The sequence below is a fragment of the Phodopus roborovskii genome, unplaced genomic scaffold, assembly GCF_943737965.1.
Source record: "Phodopus roborovskii unplaced genomic scaffold, PHOROB, whole genome shotgun sequence".
Classification (NCBI taxonomy): domain Eukaryota; kingdom Metazoa; phylum Chordata; class Mammalia; order Rodentia; family Cricetidae; genus Phodopus; species Phodopus roborovskii.
The window spans coordinates 4,938,577-4,960,510 of NW_026125554.1; the positions used below are offsets into that span (position 1 = coordinate 4,938,577).

Genomic DNA, 21,934 nt, shown 5'->3' on the forward strand with positions numbered 1-21,934 from the left:
GCACTCTCATCAAGGGACTCACAACTGCCTATAACTCCAGTTCTGGGGAAACTGACATTCTCTGTACTTACATGGTGCACATAAACTCACAGCCTCACATACATACCAGTAAATAAAAATAATACATCTGGAAAATAAAAATAAATGTGATGAGGTGGCAGAGGGTCAAAATGCAAAGTTATATAGCCTTGGCTGAACCTCACCACACGCTCACAATGCCAAAGAAAACACCACTGTAGCAAAATCTGCCAATATAAATGTTAAAAAAAAAAAACAAACAAACAAAAAGCAAGCCGGGCGTTAGTGGCACACGCCTTTAGTCCCAGCACTCAGGAGGCAGAGACAGGCGGATATCTGGGAGTTCGAAGCCAGCCTGGTCTACAGAGTGAGGTTCCAGGACAGGCTCTAAAACAATACAGAGAAAACTCTGTCAAAAAAAAAAAAAAAAAAAAAAAAAAAACAACAACAACAACAACAAAACAGGGACCAACATGGAGAAGGAGGACCGGCTCAAACAGGTTGCCTTATGATCTCCACACATGCCTGGCACACATACACTACATAAATAAATTCACAAAAGCAATCAAAACCGCCAGAAACTCCCGAGTGTCTTTTTTTACTTCTTTCCTAACATTGGAAGACTTCCTGAGACATGGCTGCCCCCTAAAACTACATTTCCCAGAGTCCATTGCAGCAGAAGGCTACGTGGTCCGCGCTGTCCAATAGGATTAGAATACATCTACAGATTCCGGTTCCTGCCATTTTGGGAGCCGGATGGCGCTCCTATCCTATTCCAGTCCTGGCGGAGCTGTCTCCTGTGGGCGGTGGTGGGTGGGGACTCTGGCTCGTGACTCAGCTGTCAGTAACTTTATTATAAAAACAGAACCCTCTCCATTGCCCTAGCACCACATCTTCCCCAGAGACAGTACGAGCCACACTGAATGAAGATCACGTGGCCGCTGGGGACACCTTGGTGGAGCCTATGGTTCCATAGCCATCTGTTCACCTAGAGGATGCGAGGTGGGGTCCCAGAGTCCTGTCCAATGTTCAATAGGGTTCTGGATGTTTTTCCAGGCTCTGAGTTACAGGCAAGGTCTTCCTGGCTTCTTGGGTCCAATTCACAGCCACTGTGTGGGCCCAGGCAAGGTTCCCCTTTCCCACTGTCACTTTAAGAACCCAGGTAAAATCCAGCTTGGCCACTCTAGCAGTCTAGGTTGGGTTCAGCCTGGTCACTTTAGGAATCCAGGTGGGTTCCATCATGATCACTTTAGAGTCTCAAGCAGGGGTCCCTTCTGGTCACTCGGAGCGTCCAAGCAGGGTTCCTCCAGACACTCAGTTTTGTCATTGGTCGACTGGGCTCCTGTCTGGCCCCACATGTGGTTGTTGACCCCCAGTTGAACCATCTGGGCATGATGAATAATGAGAGGTCCTGGAGCCTGGGTGGCTGCAGAGGAGGCAGATGGGAAGGGTGGGGACTGCGGGGAAGAGACTGGAGGTTGTGGGAAAGATGGAGGCTGCGGGAAAGATGGGGTCTGCGGGAAAGATGGAGGCTGCGGGAAAGATGGAGGCTGCGGGAAAGATGGGGTCTGCGGGAAAGATGGAGGCTGCGGGAAAGATGGAGGCTGCAGGAAATAGGGGGAACCTGGGGTACCCTGCCATAGATGTGAAGGCTGTGGACATCCCACCCAACTGGGGAAGGATGTAGGGGCCCCCAGTGGCAAATCCTTCCTGAAAGCCATCTGCAGGCTGTCCATCTGTGCTTGCCAAGAGCTGTAGCTGTGGATGTAGGTTGAGTAGGCAGCAGACATGGCAGCCACCCTTTGCCGCTCAGCCTCCAGATGAGTGCTCTGCTCCTTGAGAGCTCTGGTCTCTTGTTCTTTCTTCCAGCGGATCCGGTGTGCCTGGAGTTTCTGTGGTTTGAAGGTGTTTGCCACCTTCCTGGCAAAGATAGGGGAGTGTTCATCCAGCCACACAAGGCTGTGGAGCAAGCTGGTCGTGTTGGGGCTGAGCTGAGCCTGGGAGCACTCCAGTGGGAGGAGGGGGATCACACAGTCCTGCCTTCCAGACTTCGTGAGGCTGTTCATAAGGGCATGGTTGACTTGATGCAGACTCAGGCGACAATCAAAGTTGGTGGTCAGAAGTAGGATAGTATATCCCGAGTGGTCGATGGCATCTTGGAGACAATGCAGCTCACCACGCCCAGGCACCTGAAATTCCTCACAGAAGGTGGCCCCATCAGGCACCCCAAGGGTCTCTAGCTTCTCCCGGATACGTAGGGCCACATGTTCATCAGCCCTGGCGTGGATGACCACAAAGTTATAGAATTTCTGCTCAGATGTTTCTGAGTGGCCCAGAACAGGGGACATGGAGGCTGGGGGAATAGGGTGGCTGCTGGAGAAGGAAGTGGAGGATGGAGGGGAAGGAGGCAGTGTAGTGGAGATCTGGGGGGAATGTGTCTGGGCAGGGGGGCTGGACGTGGTGTTCTGCAGACTGTCATCTCCTACAGAGCCTGGAGGTGACATCTGACCTGTGATAGATGGCTGCTTTCTAATGCCTTCCCTGGTGGGAGGCAGGAGAGACAGGGAAACTGTAGACACCTCTGTGCATTCAACCGGGCAGTGGACACTCGTGTCTGGAGCAGCCAGAGAATCAGGAAGGATGACTGGAGCCACCTCAGGGGATACCTCTGGGTCCCCAGTTCTGTGTGGTGACCCCAAGGGGACGCTGGTCTCCACTGACAGAGGCCAGCTCACTTCCTCAGGTTCTTGGCAGCCTGCAGGGATAAGCTGAGGCTCAGGTGATGCCGGGGGTGTGTCACAGAGCTTGCTGGGCCCATGGGTTCCACGGTGTGGACAGAGGAAGGGCAGAGTGGGTGACTGGCTGATCTCCAAGTGGCTAGCCAGTGAGGCAATGCTGCTGGTAGAGTGTAGAGACTGTCCCTGGCTCCAGTCTGATGTGTCAATGGGTTGAGGCTGGCTTCTGGTTACTGAAGGGGATGCTGAAGAAGGTGGAAGACAACCCTCATCAGAATGGAGTGGCTGGAAGCTACAGTGGCTCCCCGTGATGTCTGAACTACATTGATCCTGAGCCTCCTTCTGGAGTTGGTCCAGCAAGTGGTCACCCTGGGAGGCGAGGTCATGGAGGGCCACCTGGTAAGCCATGTCCCTTGTAGAAGCAGGACAAAGGTTCTCCTCAGCCAGCAGGTGGTACAGGCGAGCCACAGACCAAGACAAATCTGGAGGCTCCTCGGGGCCTTCTGTGCTGTCCACGCCTGCCCACTGGCAGCCTACCAGCTGGGCCACTGTGTCTGCCTTCAAGGATTCCAAAGAGAACCTGGCCTCAGTAGTGTTTTGGCCTAGAACCAAGAGCACCATGGCGTGAAGAAGCTTGGACTCCTGGCTGCCTGGAATTAGACTCCCCAGCTTGTCTTTCAGGTGGACCAGTCTGTCCCTTCCCACGGCTCTTAGAATGTCTAAGGCGCCATGGATTGATGGGCTTGGGATGGCCATGGATGAGGGAGAATGAACCCTGGAGCCACAGAGGCTGGGGTGGGTGGAGACATGTTCTGGCCCAGCTGCCTCCTGCACAGAGTGTCCCCTGCTGCAGATCCTGGAGGGTGGCGCAGCAGACCTGCGGAATTGGGAGTTTATGGTGACTCTCCAGACAAGACAGCAGAGGCAGAAGGATCTCTGTGAGCTCCAGCTACATAGGGATATGTTTCCAAATCAGCAGGAGGGCTGGGGACAGAGGGAAGAGCACTGGCAGAGCATTCACAGAGTTCACTGGCTGAGCATGTGTCACGCCCAGTGCTGCATGAGCCAGGTGTGGTGAGTGAGCGAACCAGTGGGTGAGTGGATGCTTGAACTGCTATAAAATTCTCAGTGACTTACAGGACACTCACAGTGACCCACAGATCACCATGTATGTGGCCGGGACATTCTCTATGGGGCAGGTGCTGAGAAGCGTCCCTAGCTGTCTGGTCACATCAGCCACACCTGGCCTTGGGATGGAAAAGGAGTGAGCCCCATCCCAACATGGCTATGAGGGAGGGCAGGTGTCAGGGCACCAGGACTGACAGGCACTGAGGTCTTCTCAGCCATGAACAGAGCTGGAGTGAGTACATGTCCAGGATGCCCAAGAGGGACCCTGGTCTAGACCAGAAATCAATACCTCAGTCAGTTAACTCACAGACTTTGCACATAGATGAACAAAAAGCCTTCAAAGACAAGACTTGAAGCAGCAGAGGTGGGCCGGGCAGAGGGCCTGGGCTGGGCAGGGCAGGGCCCAGGTCAAGGGAGCCAGGTAGGCAGAGGGAGGGGCCTAATGACCACTGGCAGAGCCAGAGTCACGGGAGCATAACAGATGGCAGACCAGGAAAATGGGAAAAGGTGGAAAGGGCAAAAGAGGCAGGGCCACAGCCCTCTCCATGGCTGCTGGGAAATGGAGGCATTTAGCTGTGAACGACCTGGCAGACAGAGAAAGGAGTGTTCACAGGGAGTCAGCTGCCCACCGTGGCTGCAGACCATACTAAGCCTGAAGGAGGGTCAGGAACTACAAGGATTAAGGCTTACTTTGGCAGATCTGAACAGTGTGACCCTAAGGATTCAGAGACGACAGTTGGAAGGGAATGAAAATGAAGAACCCCGAGGGAACACCAAGGTGAGGGCACAGCGCATACAAAGGCCCCAGGGGTAGAGGGCACAGCACTGCAAAAGTCCTGGGGGAGGGGCCAAAGCCCTACCCACTAAAGCCGTCCTGACTTCCCCACCACACCAAAAATCTCCCACCCACAGCTAGGATGTCTACCCCTGCCCTAGTGTCCATCGTTCTCCCCACACACACCCATGCAGTCTCCTCATTTGCTGAACATTTCTCACATAAGAGTGTCTGGGCGCTGTCATGGGAGATGCTGGCATGGAATGGGGCACACGCACGGGCATCGGCAGAGCAACAGGATATGGCGCACACACACAAAATCACCTAAAATCATTTCGAGAAATAAAAGTGCCATGGAGGAAATGAACCTGAGGCAGAGCCTGTGGTGGGGCATGCCCTAGGGAGGGAATGACTGAGCTGCCTCTGAAGGAGATGAGCTAGTCCAGAGAGCCCTTTTGGAGAGCACAAAGGTGCTGTGAGTACAAAGGTCCTGGGGCCTGGCATGCTGGAGTAGTGAGTAGGCCAGATCAGAGGGAGGCAGGCAGGGGTGGCTTTGACCCTGAGGGAGATGGGAGCCCTGGAGGGCTGTGGGTGGATACCCTAAGGAGGAAGCTCCCTCTGTGTGCTGTGGCGAGGATGGGTCCAGGGGGCTCCAGGCAGAGGAGACAGCGTCACAGAGTTGACCAGGACTTGTCCCTCTCTCTCTCTTCCCTCTGCCTGCTAAGCTGTCATTTACATGCACTGTTCTACCTCAGGGCCTTTGCACGGCTGTCCCTCTAGGGGCACTTACCCTCAGGGCTGTCCCCTCCCCAGAAAGGCAGCTCTCATACCCAGTTCTTATGACCCACTGAATTTTACTTCATATGGGAGAGCCATCATGTCCCACAACAGACACCCATGTGGGACCCAGTAGGAGCAGGGCTCAGGTACAACTGTCTAGTTTCTAGGATCCAGAGTGCCTGACACACATGCGTGCTGACTGAGGGCTGACAAAATGGCCCAGTGGGTAAGGATGTTTGATGCTGCCAAGCTGGAAGATTTGAGTTCAGTCCCTGGACCCATGTGGTGGAAGACAGAGAAGGTTAAAATAAAATGCATAAATAAACAAACTGCTAGGTCTTTTTAATCCCAGCACTCAGGAGGCAGAAGCAGGTGGATCTCTGTGAGTTTGAAGCCAGCCTGGTCTATAGAGCAAGCTCCAGCACAGCAAGGACTACACAGAGAAACCCAGTCTCAAACAACAACAGTAATAAATAAAATAAGCTCTCATTGGAGAAAAAAAAAATTAACACATGAACAGGATAGTACCTGGTACACAGTAAGTGCTTAAAAAGTGCTTACTGAGGACTGGAGGTGCACCTGAGTGGATAGAGTGCCTATCTGTCATACAGGAGGCCCGGAATTCAACTCCCAGTGCCAGGAAGAGAGAGGAGTGGCAGAGAGAGAGGGAGAAAGAGAGACATACAGAGAGGAGAAAGAAATGTTTATTGACACTGTTCAGCAAAGGACAGGCAAAATATAGCAGGGCGCACAGTATTTGGGTTTTATTTGCTTGTTTTTTGTTGTTGAGACAGGATCTCATAGACCATACAGGCCTTGTGCTATGTAGCCAAGGATAACCTTGAATTTCTGGTCCTCCTGCCTTTACTACTTAAGGGTGTCTGTTTTTTCTTATCCAAGCTACCTGAAAAGCTAAGACAGGAGGATTTTTCTCTCTCCTTTCTCTTTCTCTCTCCCCATCTTTCATTTTTGGAGACATGATTTCTCTGTGTAGCCCTGGCTGTTCTAGAACTTGTCCTGTAGTCCAGGTTGGCCTGGAACTCACAGAGACCCACCTGCCTCTGCCTCCAGAGTATTGGGATTAAAAGCATGGGCCAGCACTACCAGGCTTGGGAGAATTTCTTGAAACTAACAGATCAGGGCCAGAGCCTAGGTGAGTTCCAGGCCAGCCTGGTCTACATAATAAGAACTTGCCTCCAGATACAAATAAATAACATAAATGGCATTAAAATAAAAGTAATTATTTTTAAGAGAGGGGTGGAGGCATTCAGTGGGTAGAGCTCTCCTCTACACCCTGAGCTCTATCCCTAGTATGAACCAAGACAGATGGGTGAATGGGACTTCCTTTATCTCTTGTCTGTCCTCCCTCTGACAGAGGTGACAATCTCTTGTAGCACAGGGTACCCCTCCCCCCAGTCTCTGGTGACTGTCAGCTCTGGGACTCAGGGACTGAGTGCTGCCAGGGAACTTGGAACGTACCCAGGGGCAGCTGGCTGCAGAAGCTTCCAGTCCCAACACCTGGAAGACTGGTGCCTGTGTTAGTCTGGGAATAGAGGTTTTGACAGGGGACATTGAGGTAGAGAAAGCGGATCTGATCAGGAAATAGAGACTAGGAGAGGGATTGGGTGTGGGGAGGGGGGGGGTTCGCTGCTCTGGTTGGAGGAGATCTGGGGGATGGAAGATCTAGGAATTTGGGGGGCACTGAGGGTTGAGCAAGCACCCAGGATCGTAGGCCCGGGTTGGGGATCAGGAAGTGGGCTGCGGATCTGAGTGTCCATGGGAAATGGCTTGAAGACGCAGAATGGGTGCAGGTGGAGGCCCAGCGTGCTGCCCAGACTGTTCAAGGCCCTTCTGGCCCTGCACCTGCTGTCCCCTCTGCCTTCCTCCTACCTGGCCGTGGGGTCCTGGGCTGGTGGATCTCAGGGTCCCTGGTGGCCGCTGGAGAAGGAGGAGGGAGAAGAGGAGGGAAGGGTTCCACCCCTTCCGTGTGGGGGAGGAGCAGATGAAGTCAGCTGTGTCCCGCCCCAGAGGGGAAAGTCCCCAGGGCGCCCCGGACCTGACTCTGCCCACTGCCCAGCGCCATGGTGCCACGTGGAACAAGGCAGGGCTCTCATTGTGTAGGGCCAAGGCAGGGGAAGGAGAAACCCCCACCTCCAGAGACCGAGGAGCTGGTGGCCACAGACCTCAATTAGTGACATCCTAACAATGCACCATGTGGCTAAATTCACAGGGATCCTGGTGATTTATGCCTATAGGTCCAGCACACTGGAAGCTGAGGGAGGGCCTGAGCTCCAAGCCAGCCTGACCTACACAGTGAGAACTCCATTTCAAAAAAAATTAATAGGCCAGATGGTAGTGGCACACACCTTTAATCCCGGCACTAGGGAGGCAGAATTAAATGGATCTCTGTGAGTTGGAGGCCTGGTCTACATACAGCTCAGAGTGAATTCCAGGACAGCCAAGGTTAACACAGAAAAATCCTGTCTCAAAAAACAAAAAATAAATAATAAACGAGTGCTGGAGGCTACAAGGAAATCAACCAAATGGATTTCCTTGTACACACACACACACACACACACACCCTCTGAGTTTGGGGCCACCCTAGTCTACAGAGCTAGTTCCAGGACAGGCTTTAAAGGCATACAGAGAAACCCTGTCTCGAAAAACAAAACATATATATATATATGTGTGTGTGTGTGTGTGTAGGTCAATGAACAGCAAGCCCTTTCACCTGCTGAGCCATCACATGGGCTCAAAACAAAACAATTTGAAAGAGATTTCTGAGTATTTAGTATTTTAAGAAACAGCCTTTGTATGTACATGACGCTATCCTGTAACTCTGGGCATGTTTTATATCTGATGAAACTAAATTGTGAAAACAGAAAAGCAGAAGCAATTTACAGGGGACACTGACTGGGAAGTGGTATGTATGAGCCATCCACTCCAACTGGGAGATTCTAGGTGGGAGGGGGCAGTTGTATCTCTGACTATGACCCCAACCCCTCACTGGAAGATTCTAGGTGGGGTTAGACCCATGCAAGCCCCATGACCCTCACTGTGGGATTCTAGGCAGGAGTATCTGGCTCATATTACTGAACATGATGTCCCCACAGCTCTGGATGTTGGAGCTGGTATTAGAATGGCCTGTATTTTCCTTATGTATATGAAAAGTGTGTGGAAGTCAGGGATTGGCATCAGGTATCTTTCCTGGTCACACTCCAAACACATTATCATTGGACCATCTCTCCTGCTCCTGAGTTTTGCTATTTTGAGACAGGGTAGCTTCAAACTAACTATGTAAACAAGGATGAGCTTGAACTCCTAATCCTCCTGTCTCTAGGTCAAGAACAGATATGGACATGTTTGGCAGGTGGTGTTCAGTCTGTTGCACTGGCCCTCCCCTACACCTCACAGAAAGTGCAGGGGAGGGAAACTGGGCAGTGGGTCCCTTCTGCTCCCCTGCTAGGGTGGCTCAGTGGCTGGGTGAGAAACAAACACACCATCTGCCTGGTCTCTGATACACGTAAAATTTATTAAAAGCAATACTGAACCCCAGGGTTTGAGGAACACTGGACACTCAGCCTTCAGCAACTTTCTCATCTGCAACAAATTTCACGTCCCTGCTGTCCACCCTGTCATGGAGGCCGAATTCTTGGACCAGGTATCAGGGTCTGTTGGGAAAGCGCTTGCTATTGTAGGCCATGGCATAATAAAGGCACCAGAATGGACTATCACCATGGCCTGATGTATGTCAAGACACTGTCTTACCTAGCTTAGACTATCACTGAATTTGCTATGTAGCATCTGGCTTTGAATTCTTGATCTTCCTGCTTCATAGTGCTGACATAGGATGACAGGCATGTGCCATCATTTCTAGTTACCCTGATGATTTTTTTTTTAAAGGGAAAATTTTTCTAGAACATTCTAGAAGAATTTTTTTCCAGGAACATTCTAGAAATTTTTATTTTTTATTTTATTTATTTATTTATTTATTTATTTATTTATTTGTGCTTTAAGAGACTGATGGGGATAGGTTAAACACTTTTCAGACTCAGGGTAGGAAGGATCTGGTGTGCAACAGGACTGTTAGGAAAAACTGACTGGAGCCAGATGCTGGCCCTGACCCCTCTCCCTACTTCTCTTCTGGGGCTTTCTCAGTGATTCCAGGAGCAAATGGGCCCACCAACCACGTGACGGGCGTGTTCTGGGCCACGTACTCCACAGTGTGGTCAAGGGCCTCCCGGGCTCTAGCTATGCGCTCTCGAGTCTGGGCAAGAACACCTGCTGTGAGGTCCTGGAAGGAATGGATGCCAGAGAAGGTGGCCTGAAGGTCATCGACCTGCCTGCGGGCCTGCTGGGCCTGCTCCATGATGTGGCTAGGCAGGCCCTGGATGCTTGCCCCCAGGGCCACACACGTGCTTTGTAGCTGCTGTGTGATGTCCTTGAACATGCCAAGTGCCCGGTCCTCCACCTGCTGGAAGGAGAGAGTGGGACAGGGTGAGGGCCTGCAGGGGGACAGCCCAGTGTGAGGGACAGGGATTCGGCCCCCCTCAGGCTCCTATAACCAAGGAGACACTGGAAGATGCCTAGAATCTAGACTTGTGGAACACACAAGCCACTAGGAGGAACAAAAACCAAACAGCAAAAAAAAAAAAAAAAAAAACCAAAAAACCAAAAAACAGTTGGGCAGTGGTGGCGCCTTTAATCACAGCACTTGGGAGGCAGAGGCAGGCGAATCTCTGTGAATTTGAGGCCAGCCTGGTCTACAGAGCCAGTTCCAGGACAGGCTCCAAAACAATACAGAGAAACCCTGCCTCAAAAAACCAAACCAAAACAAAAAAATAAATAAAAAACAAAAATATAAACCCCAAATCAAACCACAATGTGGACACTAAGATGCCAGTTGTGGTGGCCGTACAGCTGTTATCTCAAAATCAAACAAAACAACCCCTCATAGTAATACTAACAATGCAAAAATGAAAACCAAATCCAAAATGCCAGGTGGTGGTGGCATGACTTTAATCTTAACGCTTGGGAGGCAGACCTGAGCTACAGAGAGAGTTCCAGGACAGCCACTGATACATAGTGAGGCCCTGTCTTGAGAAACCAAGAGGAAAAAAACAAAACAAAACAGAATCCTATAAAGCCTGACTAGAATCTGTGATCACCCCCAGGGACAGGAAGCACAGTGTGCCCAGAGCTGGGAATGAAGATGGACGCGGAAATCCCAGGGCCCAGCTGGTACCTCTGGATTAGCTGGGTCCTTTTCTGCATCTTGGGGTTTCTTCTGGTTCCAGCTGAGCCACATCTGGTGCAGCTTCTCCTGCCCCTCCCCCAGCCTCTGGTCCACGCCCTGTTTCACAGATTCCATCTGCAGCCCAGAGAAAGGGATGAGGGTTGTAGAAAAGGGAGTACACATCTGTCCCAGATGTTGGGCTCCAGCCAGTTGGGGACAACAGGAACGGGGATGCTCTTCATTTACATCTTTTTTCTTTTCTAGCTAGCCTGGGATTCACAATGTAGACCAAGTTGGCCTCTGCTGGGATGAGAGGCATGCGCCAAGGATTCCCACACCTTTACCTTTATCTTTCTTCTTGGGCAAGGCTGAGGATGGACCCTGCTCCACCAGCAACCACCCTCAGTCAGCTTCACATGAGTAAGATGGAATAGTGCCTTAGCTGGCCTCGGGACCCAGCGAGCAGTAGTACCCCTAGCTAGCCAGGTGGAGAAAGAAGCCCATGCCTTGCCCCACATACTCTGCAACAGCCTAGGTAATCACACTGGTTTCCCTATCAAAGTTCGCAACTCCTCTCACAAGGCTGTACAGTGAATGTGTCTGGTTCAGCTGCACAGATTGTGCACTTTGTTACACAGCCTGAGCTGACTCATACACCATAGTGTATGAAACCATCTCAGAGGAACTAGCCCAGCCCACCTGCTATTGGGTGAGATCCCAGCTAATGAATGGAGAAAAGCTGCAGGAAGAGGAAGGCGGCCCCAGCCCTGGCCACACTCCAAGTCTCACCAGGCTGAGCGCATGCGTGAGCTGCTGCAGCGCCTCATGGGCACTCTGTCTGGCATTGCGCAGCTTGCCCAGTGAGTGCTCATAGGCGTGGTTGCGCAGCCGTTCAGACAGCGAGCCCAGCCTGACGAAGTAGTTCTGCTCCTGTCTCTGCTGCTGCAGCGAGGCCATGTCCGAGCCTTCTGGGGACGTGGCGATCAGGGCTGTGGGCACAGAGGGAGAGAATGCTCACTCAGGCTCACACTGCCCGGTGCATGACCTGTGGGGGGCGTTGAGAACCTGAGGCAGGAGGCTTGCAGGTCTCTGGCAATGTGAGCTACAGGAGACCCTGTCTCGGAATAAAAAGCAAAAAGAAGGCTGACAGCGTGGCTCAGCTACAGAGCAGCTGTGTAAAGGTTTATTCCCAGGTCTGGGACAGCAAGAGGGCTGGGCAGGCCAAGATGCTTGCTCCAGGCCTGAGAAACCAAATTCAACCCGTGGATCCTTTAGTAGGAGAGAACCAATGCCTGGAAGTTGTGCCTGGTCACTCCATATGCACTTAGCACAGGCACGCCTCATACAATTAAAATGAAATGTGATTTTAAAAATTTGTAACCCCAGCTGGATGCTGGTGGCACACACCTTTAGTCCTAGCACTCAGGAGGCAGAGGCAGGTGGATCTTTGTGAATTTGAGGCCAGCCTGGTCTACAGAGTTAGTTCCAGGATAGTCTCCAAAGCAAAGAAACCCTGCCTCGAAAAACAAACAAACAAACAAAAAATGTGTAAGCCTAGCACTGGGGAGGAGTGTTGTAGAATAGAATATTCCTTTAACTATGTAGAAATGTGTGGCAGAAAACTGTTTAACTATGTAAAGAGGTGTTGCTGTTCCACCTTGCCTGCCAAAGGCATCTGAATGCTCTAATACAAAGCTGAACGGCCAATTGCTAGGCAGTAGAGGTATAGGCAGGGCTGGCAGGCAGAGAGAAAAAATAGGAGGAGGAATCTCAGCACAAGAGAGGCGAAAGAGTGGGAGATATGCTGGGACTAGACACAGAGGAAGCAGGAATGTAGGACACAGAAAGAAAGGTAAAAAGCCCCAAGGCAAAATGTGGACGAAGAGAAACAAGATTAATATAAGTTTTAAGATCTAGTGGGACAAACCTGAACTAAGGCCAAAATTCATAATTAACAATAAGCTTCCATGTTATGATTTGGGAGCTGTTGGTTCAAGAAAGCCTTCTACTGAGGAGGAGACCGGAGGATGAACCCCCAGGGCTCTCCTGGACAGCCAGCCTAGCCAAATCTGTGAGCCCCAGGTCTCAAAAACCAAGAGGAAGAACGGCTTGGGCAGACAGAGGCCAACCTGTGGCCTTGGCCCACGAACTCAGAGACTCAGAGGCCTTCGTGCTTTTTTTTCTTTTTGGAGACAGCATCTCACTCAAACTCAGACATGCACCTGCCTCTGCCTCCCAAATGCTGGGATTAAAGATGTGTGGGCTCACACTAGGCAAAATTCTATGTTCTGAAAAAAAAAAAATTGTTTTCCCTTCCCATTTCTCCTTTCACAGTGGATTTTTCAAAACAAAATGGCTACATTTTGTCCTGGCCAGCCAGTTTGTGGCAGCTCTCTTGGAAGCTGGGGGGTGCACCCTGGGAAGTGAAAGCAGCCTTGTGTTTTTTAGCCAAGGCGAGGGCAGAAAGCCATGGGCAGTGGCGTGACACAGGGAGGAGACAGGCTTTGTGTCCCTGGGAGACAGGCAGCTCTACTGGCCTGAACTGGAAGGGGTGGAAAAGACTAAGGCTGGCCTGCAACCCCGGGCCCCCTACATTCATCTCCCAAGTGCTGGGGCAACTGGTCTGTGCCACCATGTTTGGCTATGTTGTGCCAGGGATGGAACCCAAGGCCCTGTGTGTGCTAGGTGAATGCTCTGCCCACAGCCCCAGACTGAAGCTGATTCTTGTATTTTGAGACAGGGCTTGCTAAGTAGCCCATACTGGCCTAGAACATCTCCCTCTTCCTGCCTCAGCCTCCCAAATGCTGGGGTAACAGGTCCAGGCCCCTTTGTTTGGGTTTCAAAGCTAGCTCCCATAAGCCTCTACTATTCCCTACCTGGTGTTACCCACAAGCCACCAGGGATGCATCTGGGAGGGCAGTTGTTAAAACCAAGGGCTGCTCAGACAGGAGCAGCCTCCACAGAGCCTCTGGTTCCTGTTCATACATTATACCCCACTCCTTCACAGGCTGGTGTCTGTATCGGGGATCTGCTGAGGTGCAGTTAGGTTTCCTCCACAGAGGGTCACTGTTGGTTGGGAGTGAGTGCTGCTCTGGCTTTGCATGGCTATGTGCCACTTAAAACCCACAGAACTGGGGGCTCATGGCCAGCCAATGAGGAACTGAGACCACAGGGTGGAGGTACACACCTGTCTCCCCAGTACTTGGGAGGTGGAGGCAGGGGGTCATCCTTGAACCAAAAAATGGCTCACTAGGTAAAAGCTTGTTGAGGAGCCTGACTGAGTTTGATTCCTGGAACCGAAATGGTGGATGGACAGAATCCACCAGAGGCTGGGGCAGAGGAGGGTGGCAGTTGTGGGGAGGACCAAGTATAGGCACTAAGGCCAGGGGAGGTTACTCACCCAGCTCTGCATCTGTCAGGGGCAGGCGGTTGTCTGCCCAGGCCTCTGATTTTACCAGCATTGAGTCTACTCCGCTAATCATCATCTGTCCCACTCGGGAGCCCATGACCGACTGGACGCCGCTGGTCACTGCTGACTTGGTCATGTCCACACTGCTCTGCACGGCCCCCCGGGTCACATCCACTGCTCCAGTCACCCGGGTGGCCACTGTGTCCTTTGCACTAGTCACTGAGCTGGATACCATTTCTCTGGCTCCAGATACTGTAGATGACACCAGTTCCTTAGTGTCTGCTAGAACCTGCAGGACGGGACATGTTAGCATCCTTCCACACCCAGACCCCCCACCCAGGGAGGCCAGAGAGGGGTCACTCAAGCCCCTGTGTGGTTAAGACCTCATAGCTGGGCAATGTGGCACACATCTTTAATCCCAGCACTAGGAAGGCAGGTGGATTTCTGTGAGTTTTAGGTTAGCCAAGGCTAGTATCTCAAAAAAAGACTTCAAAGTACAATAATGTTCCAAATTCAAATCACATCAAGCTACATGGTCCCAGGCAAATCACTCAATCTCTATGTGTCTTTGCTTTTTATTTGAAGGTGATCCTGGCTGAACCTGTATCCTTCCCAATTTGTTAAAAATTATATATAAAAAGATTTATACTATTTTTACTTGTTATACATCTATATAGGTGTATGTTCTCTGTGCAGGTGCCCTCGGAGGCCAGCTGGAGTTACAAGCAGTTGTGAGCTGTCTGAAATGGGTAATGGGAGCCCAACTCAAGTCCTATGGAATAACAACAAACACTCTTGACCACTGAGCCATTTCTCTAGCCTCTTAATGACTTAGATAAGTATCTTAAATTTCTTTTTACGTGTGTGTGCCACAGCACAGGTGTGGAAGTCAGATGATAATATGTAGGACTCAGCTCTCTCCTACTCTGTGGGTCCTGGGAATAAAACCCAGGTCTTTAGGATTGGGTGTGATTGATTGCCTTTACTCACTAAACTATCTTGGCCCTATTTATTCTTGACATAGGGTATTCCAGGCTGCTCCAACCCTAAACTCACTGCAGTCTATGTAATAGGTTTAAATGCCATGTTGACCACATGCTGGTCCCATATGGCTTAGAGGTAAAATGACCTCCCTATCATCCAGAACATGAAAAACAGCTCAGCCCCTCTCAAATGCAAAGCCCAGAGCCACAGATCTGTCTCCGTCACATGAATCAGGAGAATCTGACCATAAAGTGCTCCCTTCAGTAATGGGAGGAGCACTCTGAAGGACACCTTTAAGCAGATCTGTGTTCAGAGAAAAAGTGCTGGAATTGATAGAGAGAGAGGGCTGCTGGGATATCTCCAGCTGTGACTACATCCAGATGTGGGGCCTCTGTGCAGGGGCCTCTGTCCTATTGTCCTGGGGTTGACGCTATTCCTGGGCATGGCAAATAGAGGGGTCCAGTCCAGAAGAACATGAAAATGAAGCCTGTCCCCTTTGGAAAGCAGCTATACAGTATTTGATTCAGAGGCCAGATAGGAATGGGGGCTAGCTGAAGCCCCTTCCTAGAATCCTCCAGTGAGGAGCAGGGGGTATGGTCAGGAATAGAGCCCCACCTAGAATCCTCTAGTGAGGGACTGGGGGCATGTATGGTCAAGGATGGAGCCCCTGTCTAGAATCCCCCAGTGAGGGGCTTGGGGAGTGGTCAGTGGGTACACTGAACATTCAAGCCAGCTTGGGCTATCTAAGAAAGATCCTGTTGGCAGGTGGTGGTGGTGCACACCTTTAATCCCAGCATTCGGGAGGCAGAGACAGGCAGATCTCTGTGAATTTAAGACCAGCCTAGTCTACAGAGTGAGTGCCAGGATAGGCTCCAAAACTACACAGAGAAACCCTGTCTTAAAAGAACGAACTAAAACAAAAATAAAAAACCTCCCCACAATAAAACAAAACAACAACCCCCCCCTCATTTGGGGACCAGAGAGCTGAATTTCTGGTTCAGTTAAGAATAGCTCATTAAAGGTCCTGGGGCAGGCCTCTAATGCCTGCATCTGTTGTAGATGCATCCCCTGCCTTCTTGGGTTTAGGCTCCTTCCCAAAGGCTTACAACTGTTTCTAAGGGTGTGTATCTCCATCTACACTGTGCATGACACTTGAGGGGCCAGACCAGATGATACTGAGTGCCGTTTGCTGTGAGTTCAGTGGGATCCAGATGATATTATCACTAGATGTGATCAACCTTCAAGATCTTTCTATCCAATGCAGGTGGTAACAGTGAGCACTGTCATATATGTATTGTGTATAAAGCTTGAACTTGGCAGGTCCAGACAGGGCCTCAAGACAGGGAAAACTGACCTAGCACTGACCTTCTCAGTCGGCTGTTGGAGGATGGGCAGGCTTTCCTGCAATCTGTCCAGCCCTCGGTGCGCATACTCCCTGGCCGAAGCAACTGCAGGACACCAGAGAAAACACACCCACTGTAATTGCCCTTCAGAAATGGGGATAGCCACCCAAGGCCAGTTTCAGAGGACTGGAGTCCAGAAGTGGGGGTGATCCCCTCCAAAGATAGCCATGAGAGGCATTCTCCTCCCCTGTTGTCCTCAACTCACTCTGGGGCTCCAGCTTGGACAAGATGGGCTGTGTCCCACTGACCGCAGCCGCAGTGAGGGTCTTGACACCTTTCTCAGCCACATCGCACACGGTCCTCACGTGGGGGTAGCGGTCCTTGGTGGAGGTGTATGCTGCGCTCACCATCTCACATGTGGAGCTGATGAGAGGCAGGCTGGCCACACGGTCCACCACACTGGGCTGTGGGGGGCAGGAGACTGGGCTAGGAGCTAGGGGGACCCACAGGCATGCTCTCATTTTGGGAGAGCAGGCCAGCAGGGCTGGTATGAACAATTGCACAAGGCAGGAACCTGAAGGTTCCATCACGTGCTTCTGGTGGCTTACTCACTCGTTTGAGCACCAGACTGAACACACAGTGAAGAGTCAGGCAGACAAAGGAACACCCCCCCCCTTTTTTTTCAAAACAGGGTTTCTCTGTATTGTTTTGGAGGCTATCCTGGAACTAGCTCTGTAGACTCTACCTCCCGAGTGCTGGGACTAAAGGCATGGGCCACCAATGCCTGGCTAAAGCACCCCATTTTTGTTAGTGCACTGTTGTACCACATAACAGGCTCTATGTTCCATCCCCAGAAACCTAGGGCCACAACACATGATGTCATTCAGCATAGACTGGAGCCTCAAGGGTTCTATTATGACTATGATATCCTGGGCTACATAGTGAATTGGAGGTCAGCCTGGTCTAAATGATAATCTCAAAGAGATAGACAGATGGAGAAAGTGTTGGGGAGAGACAGAGAGATGGGAGGCAGGGAAGCATGTAAGAGGAATTCAAAATCATCCTTGGCCATATAGTGAGTTTGAAGCTAGGCTGTGCTACACAAGACCCTGTACTGAAAGGAGAGAAAAGGATGAAGGGCTGGCCCTAGGTGTTTAATCCCCAGCACTCAGAAGGCAGAGGTAGGGGGATCTCTGCAAATTCCATGATAGCCTGGGCTACATAGTGAGACCCTGTCCCAAACTAAAAGAAAAAAGAAAAGGAAGGAAGGAAGGAGGGAGGGAGGCAGACCTCTAGACTTCTCTCCTGGCTGCCCCTCCCCAACCCCAGCAGTCTGCTGGCAGAGCACTCTCAGAAGCTGCAGACCTCCCTGCAACTCAGACCCCTCACCTGTGGGACAGGTTCTTCCACAGCAGCCTGGGCTTCAGTCGGGGCATCTGTCCCATTGCTAGACATTGTCTCAGCAGCAGGTGCTTCGGGCAAAAGAGATAGTCAAGTGATAGTCTGTTCCATGAACACAGGAAGCAGAGTTGATCTATGAACCTCTCAGAGCCCCGTCATCATTTCAGAAGGTCCAAGGTGAGGCATAGCTCACATAGCTCCTTCCCAACCCCTGACCCTTTGGTACTAGAGAGCCAACCCACTGCCCCAGGCACTCAGCAAAGCTGCACCCCTGACCACTCCCCCAGCCCTTCACAGGAGGATTGGGGGGGCTCCACCCTGACCACACCCCCAATCTCTAACTTTAGAACTCTTAATTCCTCATGTTTGTGACAGGTTTCCTAGGCCTTTTTAACCCCAGCACTCAGAGGTAGGCAGATCTCTGTGAGTTCCAGGCCAGCCTGGTCTACAGAGTTCAACCCTGTCTCAAAAGAACAAAAATAAATATAATAAATCTTATAAAGATTTACATTTTTGTTTTAGGTGCATGCAGTAGCCAGAGAGCAGGAGAGGGCATCAGGTCCCCCGGGGCTGGAGTTAGGTGATATGAGGCACCGAGTGTGTGCTGGTAACTGAACCTGGATCCCCTGAGGGGGCAATAAATGCCCTAAATGCTGAGCCATCTCTCCAGCCTGATTTTATCTTCACGTAGATGTTAGAAGATTGGGAAAATGGACAGACTAAGGACAGGTTTCAGATAGAGGGTGGGGGTAGAAGGCAGGTCCCTAAATTTTAGGCCAGGTAAGTAACATCACCTATTCAAAAACCAGGGGCTGGGGTCAGTGGGCAGAGCCAGCATGTCCCAGTGATGCCCAAGAACCACAGGTACCAGGAGTGGTGGCACATACCTATTTACCCCAGCATTTGGGAGGAAGGTCAGGACTTCAAGGTCATCCTCAGGTACATCACAAATTCTAGGCCAGCCTGGACTACATGAGTCCTTGTCTCAAAAAATAGTTTTGAACCAATGAGAGACCACATCAGAGGGAAACTGGAGCCTCAGTTCATTGTAAGCAGAATCAGGATAGGCCATGCTGTCTCCACCCAGCACCACTAACTCATATCCACACTGAGTCTAAAGGTTTCCCCTAATTCAGACACTGGTGTTCCAGAAAATTCTGATGTGACAGGCCTGAACCCAGTAACTCCTGGATACTGGGACTGTTTTGGTGTGTGTGTGTGTGTGTACAATGTTTGGGGTGGGTCCCAGGGGTCTTATCACATGACAGGCATGGGCTGCCCACTGAGACACAACCCCAACCCGCTTTTTGTTTTATTTTTTACATTTTATTTATTATTTAGCATGAGTCTATGTTAGCATATGCTTGCCATTGTGTGCCCATGTGGAGGTCACAAGACAACCTGTAGGGTTAGATTTTCTCATTCCACCATGAATCTTGGAAATCAAACTCAGGTAGGTATCTGTCCCTGCCAACTCACTGGCCCCTGATCCTGACTCCAGAGGCCCCTGGGAGGGGCTCAAATCCTTGGGAAGCTTGCTTCCCATTATCTACAGCTCAGACTTTCTGGTGGATTGGGTGGTGGCATCTGTGGGATGTTCAATAAACCGGTCTGGCATACCACAACCTAACTGCTGATAGTGAAGGCTGCAGCTTCCTGTTTGTAACAAAGGTTTCCCAACAGAGCAGTCAGGTGATGAGGGTCATGCTTCATTCAAGTCTTGTGATCGCCACTTAAGCACGGTTACTGTTACCTCACCTGGTGAGCAGCAAAGCCTAACTGACCCTTTGAAGTCAATCAGACTCCCCTGGAGGCCCCACCCCCAAGCAAAGGCCGCTGCAGCTGCAGATAAGCACTTTCTGAGTTCTTGGGGTCTGTGACCTCCCTACAGCTGGCTCCAGCTGCCAGAAACTGACCAGCCCTCTCACACCCCGCCCACAAGATTACTTTCTCTGCTGAGAAAGCCAGAGAAGCCCCCAGGGTCAAAGTCTGCTGCATAATCAAGGTTTTGAAGTGGTCAAGGGAGTCTTTCTGCCTGGTTTGATGACAATGCTGTCATCTCAGAATTACTGGTGGAGGCATGGGGATGGCAAGTTCCAGGCCATTTCAAAAACTAATTACCAAAACAGAAACAAAAGACTGAATCTGAGAGATTCCAAGAGAGGGCTGCACCAGGCCCGGTGTGGAACAAGCCTGGCTTTATGCAATGGTCACACTCCCCACTACATTCCCCACCCCTACACCCGCTCTAGCGGCTGGGACCAGTGCAGGGCTGTTAAAACTATTTACAACCGAAGCTGCTGTGTTGATTGCTCTGGAGGACAGGAGACTCGGTACTGGGGAAGGAGGGTGGAGCCACAGGCCAGGAAGCACGGGACGTGCGTTTGAGCACAGCTCTAACTCTGGAGACCCAAGACGGTACAATCCACCTTCCTTGGCACTCAGGAACTCAGTCCCCACCTCCAAAATCTCAGGGTGTCCAGGCCAAGCAAGAGGCAAGTGCTGCAAAAGTTAGAGCCTCCGGTAAAAGTTAGTCTCCTGTAAAAGCGGAATTGTCTACCGTGTAGAGATTTAGGGGGCCTCTGATTCTCCCAGGAAAGTCTCATGTCTCCCGCCTCCCATGGGATGCCCCAAGATCGACCCTGGATTCCCCAGCTCTCACCAGAGTCCTCAGGTTGTCGAGGCAGAGAAACCTCCCCTCTCAAAGCCAGTTCGGATCTGCCCGGGAGGGACAGGGCGGCCCTGTGGATCCTCGTGAGGGAGGGGCTTGAGAGTGACGGGAAAGAGGACCAATAAGAGAAACCCATTACTTAGTCCTACCCACTTACCTTTCTTTGGAGCCCCAGACCAGGTTGCCTGTTGAGTCCCGGAAAGATCTAGAGTCCTCTAGAGAGGGTAGAGGAAACCCTGTGTAACATCCTTTCCTGGGGGGTTTTTGGAGATCCTTGGATCCCCCATGTTTCCAGAGAGGCTTGTGGATCCAGGGCATGGCTGAGTGACATATTCAGATGTGCTAAGTGATAGTCTCCATCTGGACGCTGGGAATCAATAGTCAAGAGTATACACACGTTAGGGCCTAAATGAAAGCTTGATCTCTCAGCCAGCCTGAGGCACTCACTGTGCCTTCTGGTGGGCAAGGCGCTGAGGCCCTGAGGCTCCGAGGCCCTGAGATGGCCACCCTTGGTTCCTGGACTCCTGAGTCAATCAGTCCCTGAAGCTGCCTGCCTTCCTGAAATCTTTCTTCCAGTGGTCTGTAAGCCAAGCGGTTAACCTCAGACAGCCTCAAGGGGTGACCCTATCTGCTGCTTCCCAACCCTCCAGTGAAAAAAAAAAAAATGGGCACAGGCGCTTGCAACCGTGCATGCACCAATGTGAGCCCAACCTGGGGAAGATCCACCCTTACTGAGGTACCTCAAATCTTTCCTGACTTCTGCCCCGGACCTCCTTTTTCTGGGCTGCCTTGATGACTGAATTCCTCTTCTTTCTGTTTCCACTGAACAGCGCTGCTTCCACAGGGGCGGAGGAGGATGGGGCACACTGCTGCAGGTGGCACCCCGCCCCCGACGGCACCCCTTTGCTATGTGGCCCCATGGCATGGCACCCTTCCCTCTGTGGCCCCCACCCCGATGATGCACTCCCCCCCCCCGTGCCAACGAGGGAGGCCTTTCCCTCTGTGACCCCTGCTGGCACCCCTTCCCTCTGTGACTTAGCAGGCATGTACCATTAACCTTGAGACTGGCCTGTGGTTCATTGGCTGTGTATATAGGCATTCGACAATTATTAGACACCTACTGTATACCAAGGTTCTGCAGGGCAGCCCTGGGGACATAGTGTGGACCCTCTTGGCTTGGTAGTTAGCTAGTTAGCATTCAGAGACCAGTAGGATGACAGGCTGGCAGGATAGCATTAAGACTTCAGAGGGGCTGGGCAGTGGTGGCACATGCCTATAATGCCAGAACTCGGGAGGCAGAGACAGGTGGCTCTCTGTGAGTTCGAGGCCAGCCTGGTCTACAGAGCCAGTTCCAGGACAGGCTCCAAAACAATACAGAGAAACCCTGCCTCAGTCTCCCCGTGTTGGAATGAGAGACATATGTAACCACTTCTGGCATCTTTTAATTTTAGAGG

At 51.4% G+C, this 21,934-nt stretch overlaps 2 protein-coding genes across 3 annotated transcripts; both read right to left on the reverse strand.

Moving 5' to 3' along the window:
• Nucleotides 1-503: 503 nt before the first annotated feature.
• On the reverse strand, nt 504-7,583 carry Ticam1 (TIR domain containing adaptor molecule 1). 2 transcript variants are annotated; one of them, XM_051177599.1, is made up of 3 exons: nt 7,327-7,581; nt 1,568-3,630; nt 504-1,495 (listed from the first exon to the last, which is right to left on the reverse strand). In XM_051177599.1, the coding sequence occupies exons 2-3, from the start codon at nt 3,507-3,509 to the stop codon at nt 1,263-1,265; spliced, it is 2,175 nt and encodes a 724-aa protein (XP_051033556.1). In that variant the 5' UTR covers nt 3,510-3,630; nt 7,327-7,581; the 3' UTR covers nt 504-1,262. The 2 variants fall into 2 exon arrangements, with proteins under 2 accessions (XP_051033556.1, XP_051033555.1); XM_051177598.1 differs by having other exon boundaries at nt 504-3,630; nt 7,327-7,583.
• A 1,389-nt stretch (nt 7,584-8,972) lies between these two features.
• Nucleotides 8,973-17,880, reverse strand: Plin3 (perilipin 3). The gene is made up of 7 exons (XM_051177601.1): nt 17,798-17,880; nt 16,674-16,872; nt 16,431-16,513; nt 14,073-14,370; nt 11,462-11,661; nt 10,682-10,807; nt 8,973-9,910 (listed from the first exon to the last, which is right to left on the reverse strand). Exons 1-7 carry the CDS (start codon nt 17,861-17,863, stop codon nt 9,569-9,571), a joined length of 1,314 nt encoding a protein of 437 aa, XP_051033558.1. The 5' UTR covers nt 17,864-17,880; the 3' UTR covers nt 8,973-9,568.
• Between the last annotated feature and the right edge of the window lie 4,054 nt (nt 17,881-21,934).

Excerpts from the sequence above, each read along its gene's own strand:
- Plin3 (XM_051177601.1), bottom strand. The coding sequence starts at position 17,863 with ATGTCTAGCAATGGGACAGATGCCCCGACTGAAGCCCAGGCTGCTGTG. Across the intron at positions 14,371-16,430 it reads TCCAACAGCCGACTGAGAAG|GTTCTAGCAGACACTAAGGA; the intron begins GTCAGTGCTAGG and ends CCCGTCCTGCAG. Across the intron at positions 10,808-11,461 it reads TCACGCATGCGCTCAGCCTG|ATGGAATCTGTGAAACAGGG; the intron begins GTGAGACTTGGA and ends TCTGGGCTGCAG.
- Ticam1 (XM_051177598.1), bottom strand. The coding sequence starts at position 3,509 with ATGGCCATCCCAAGCCCATCAATCCATGGCGCCTTAGACATTCTAAGA.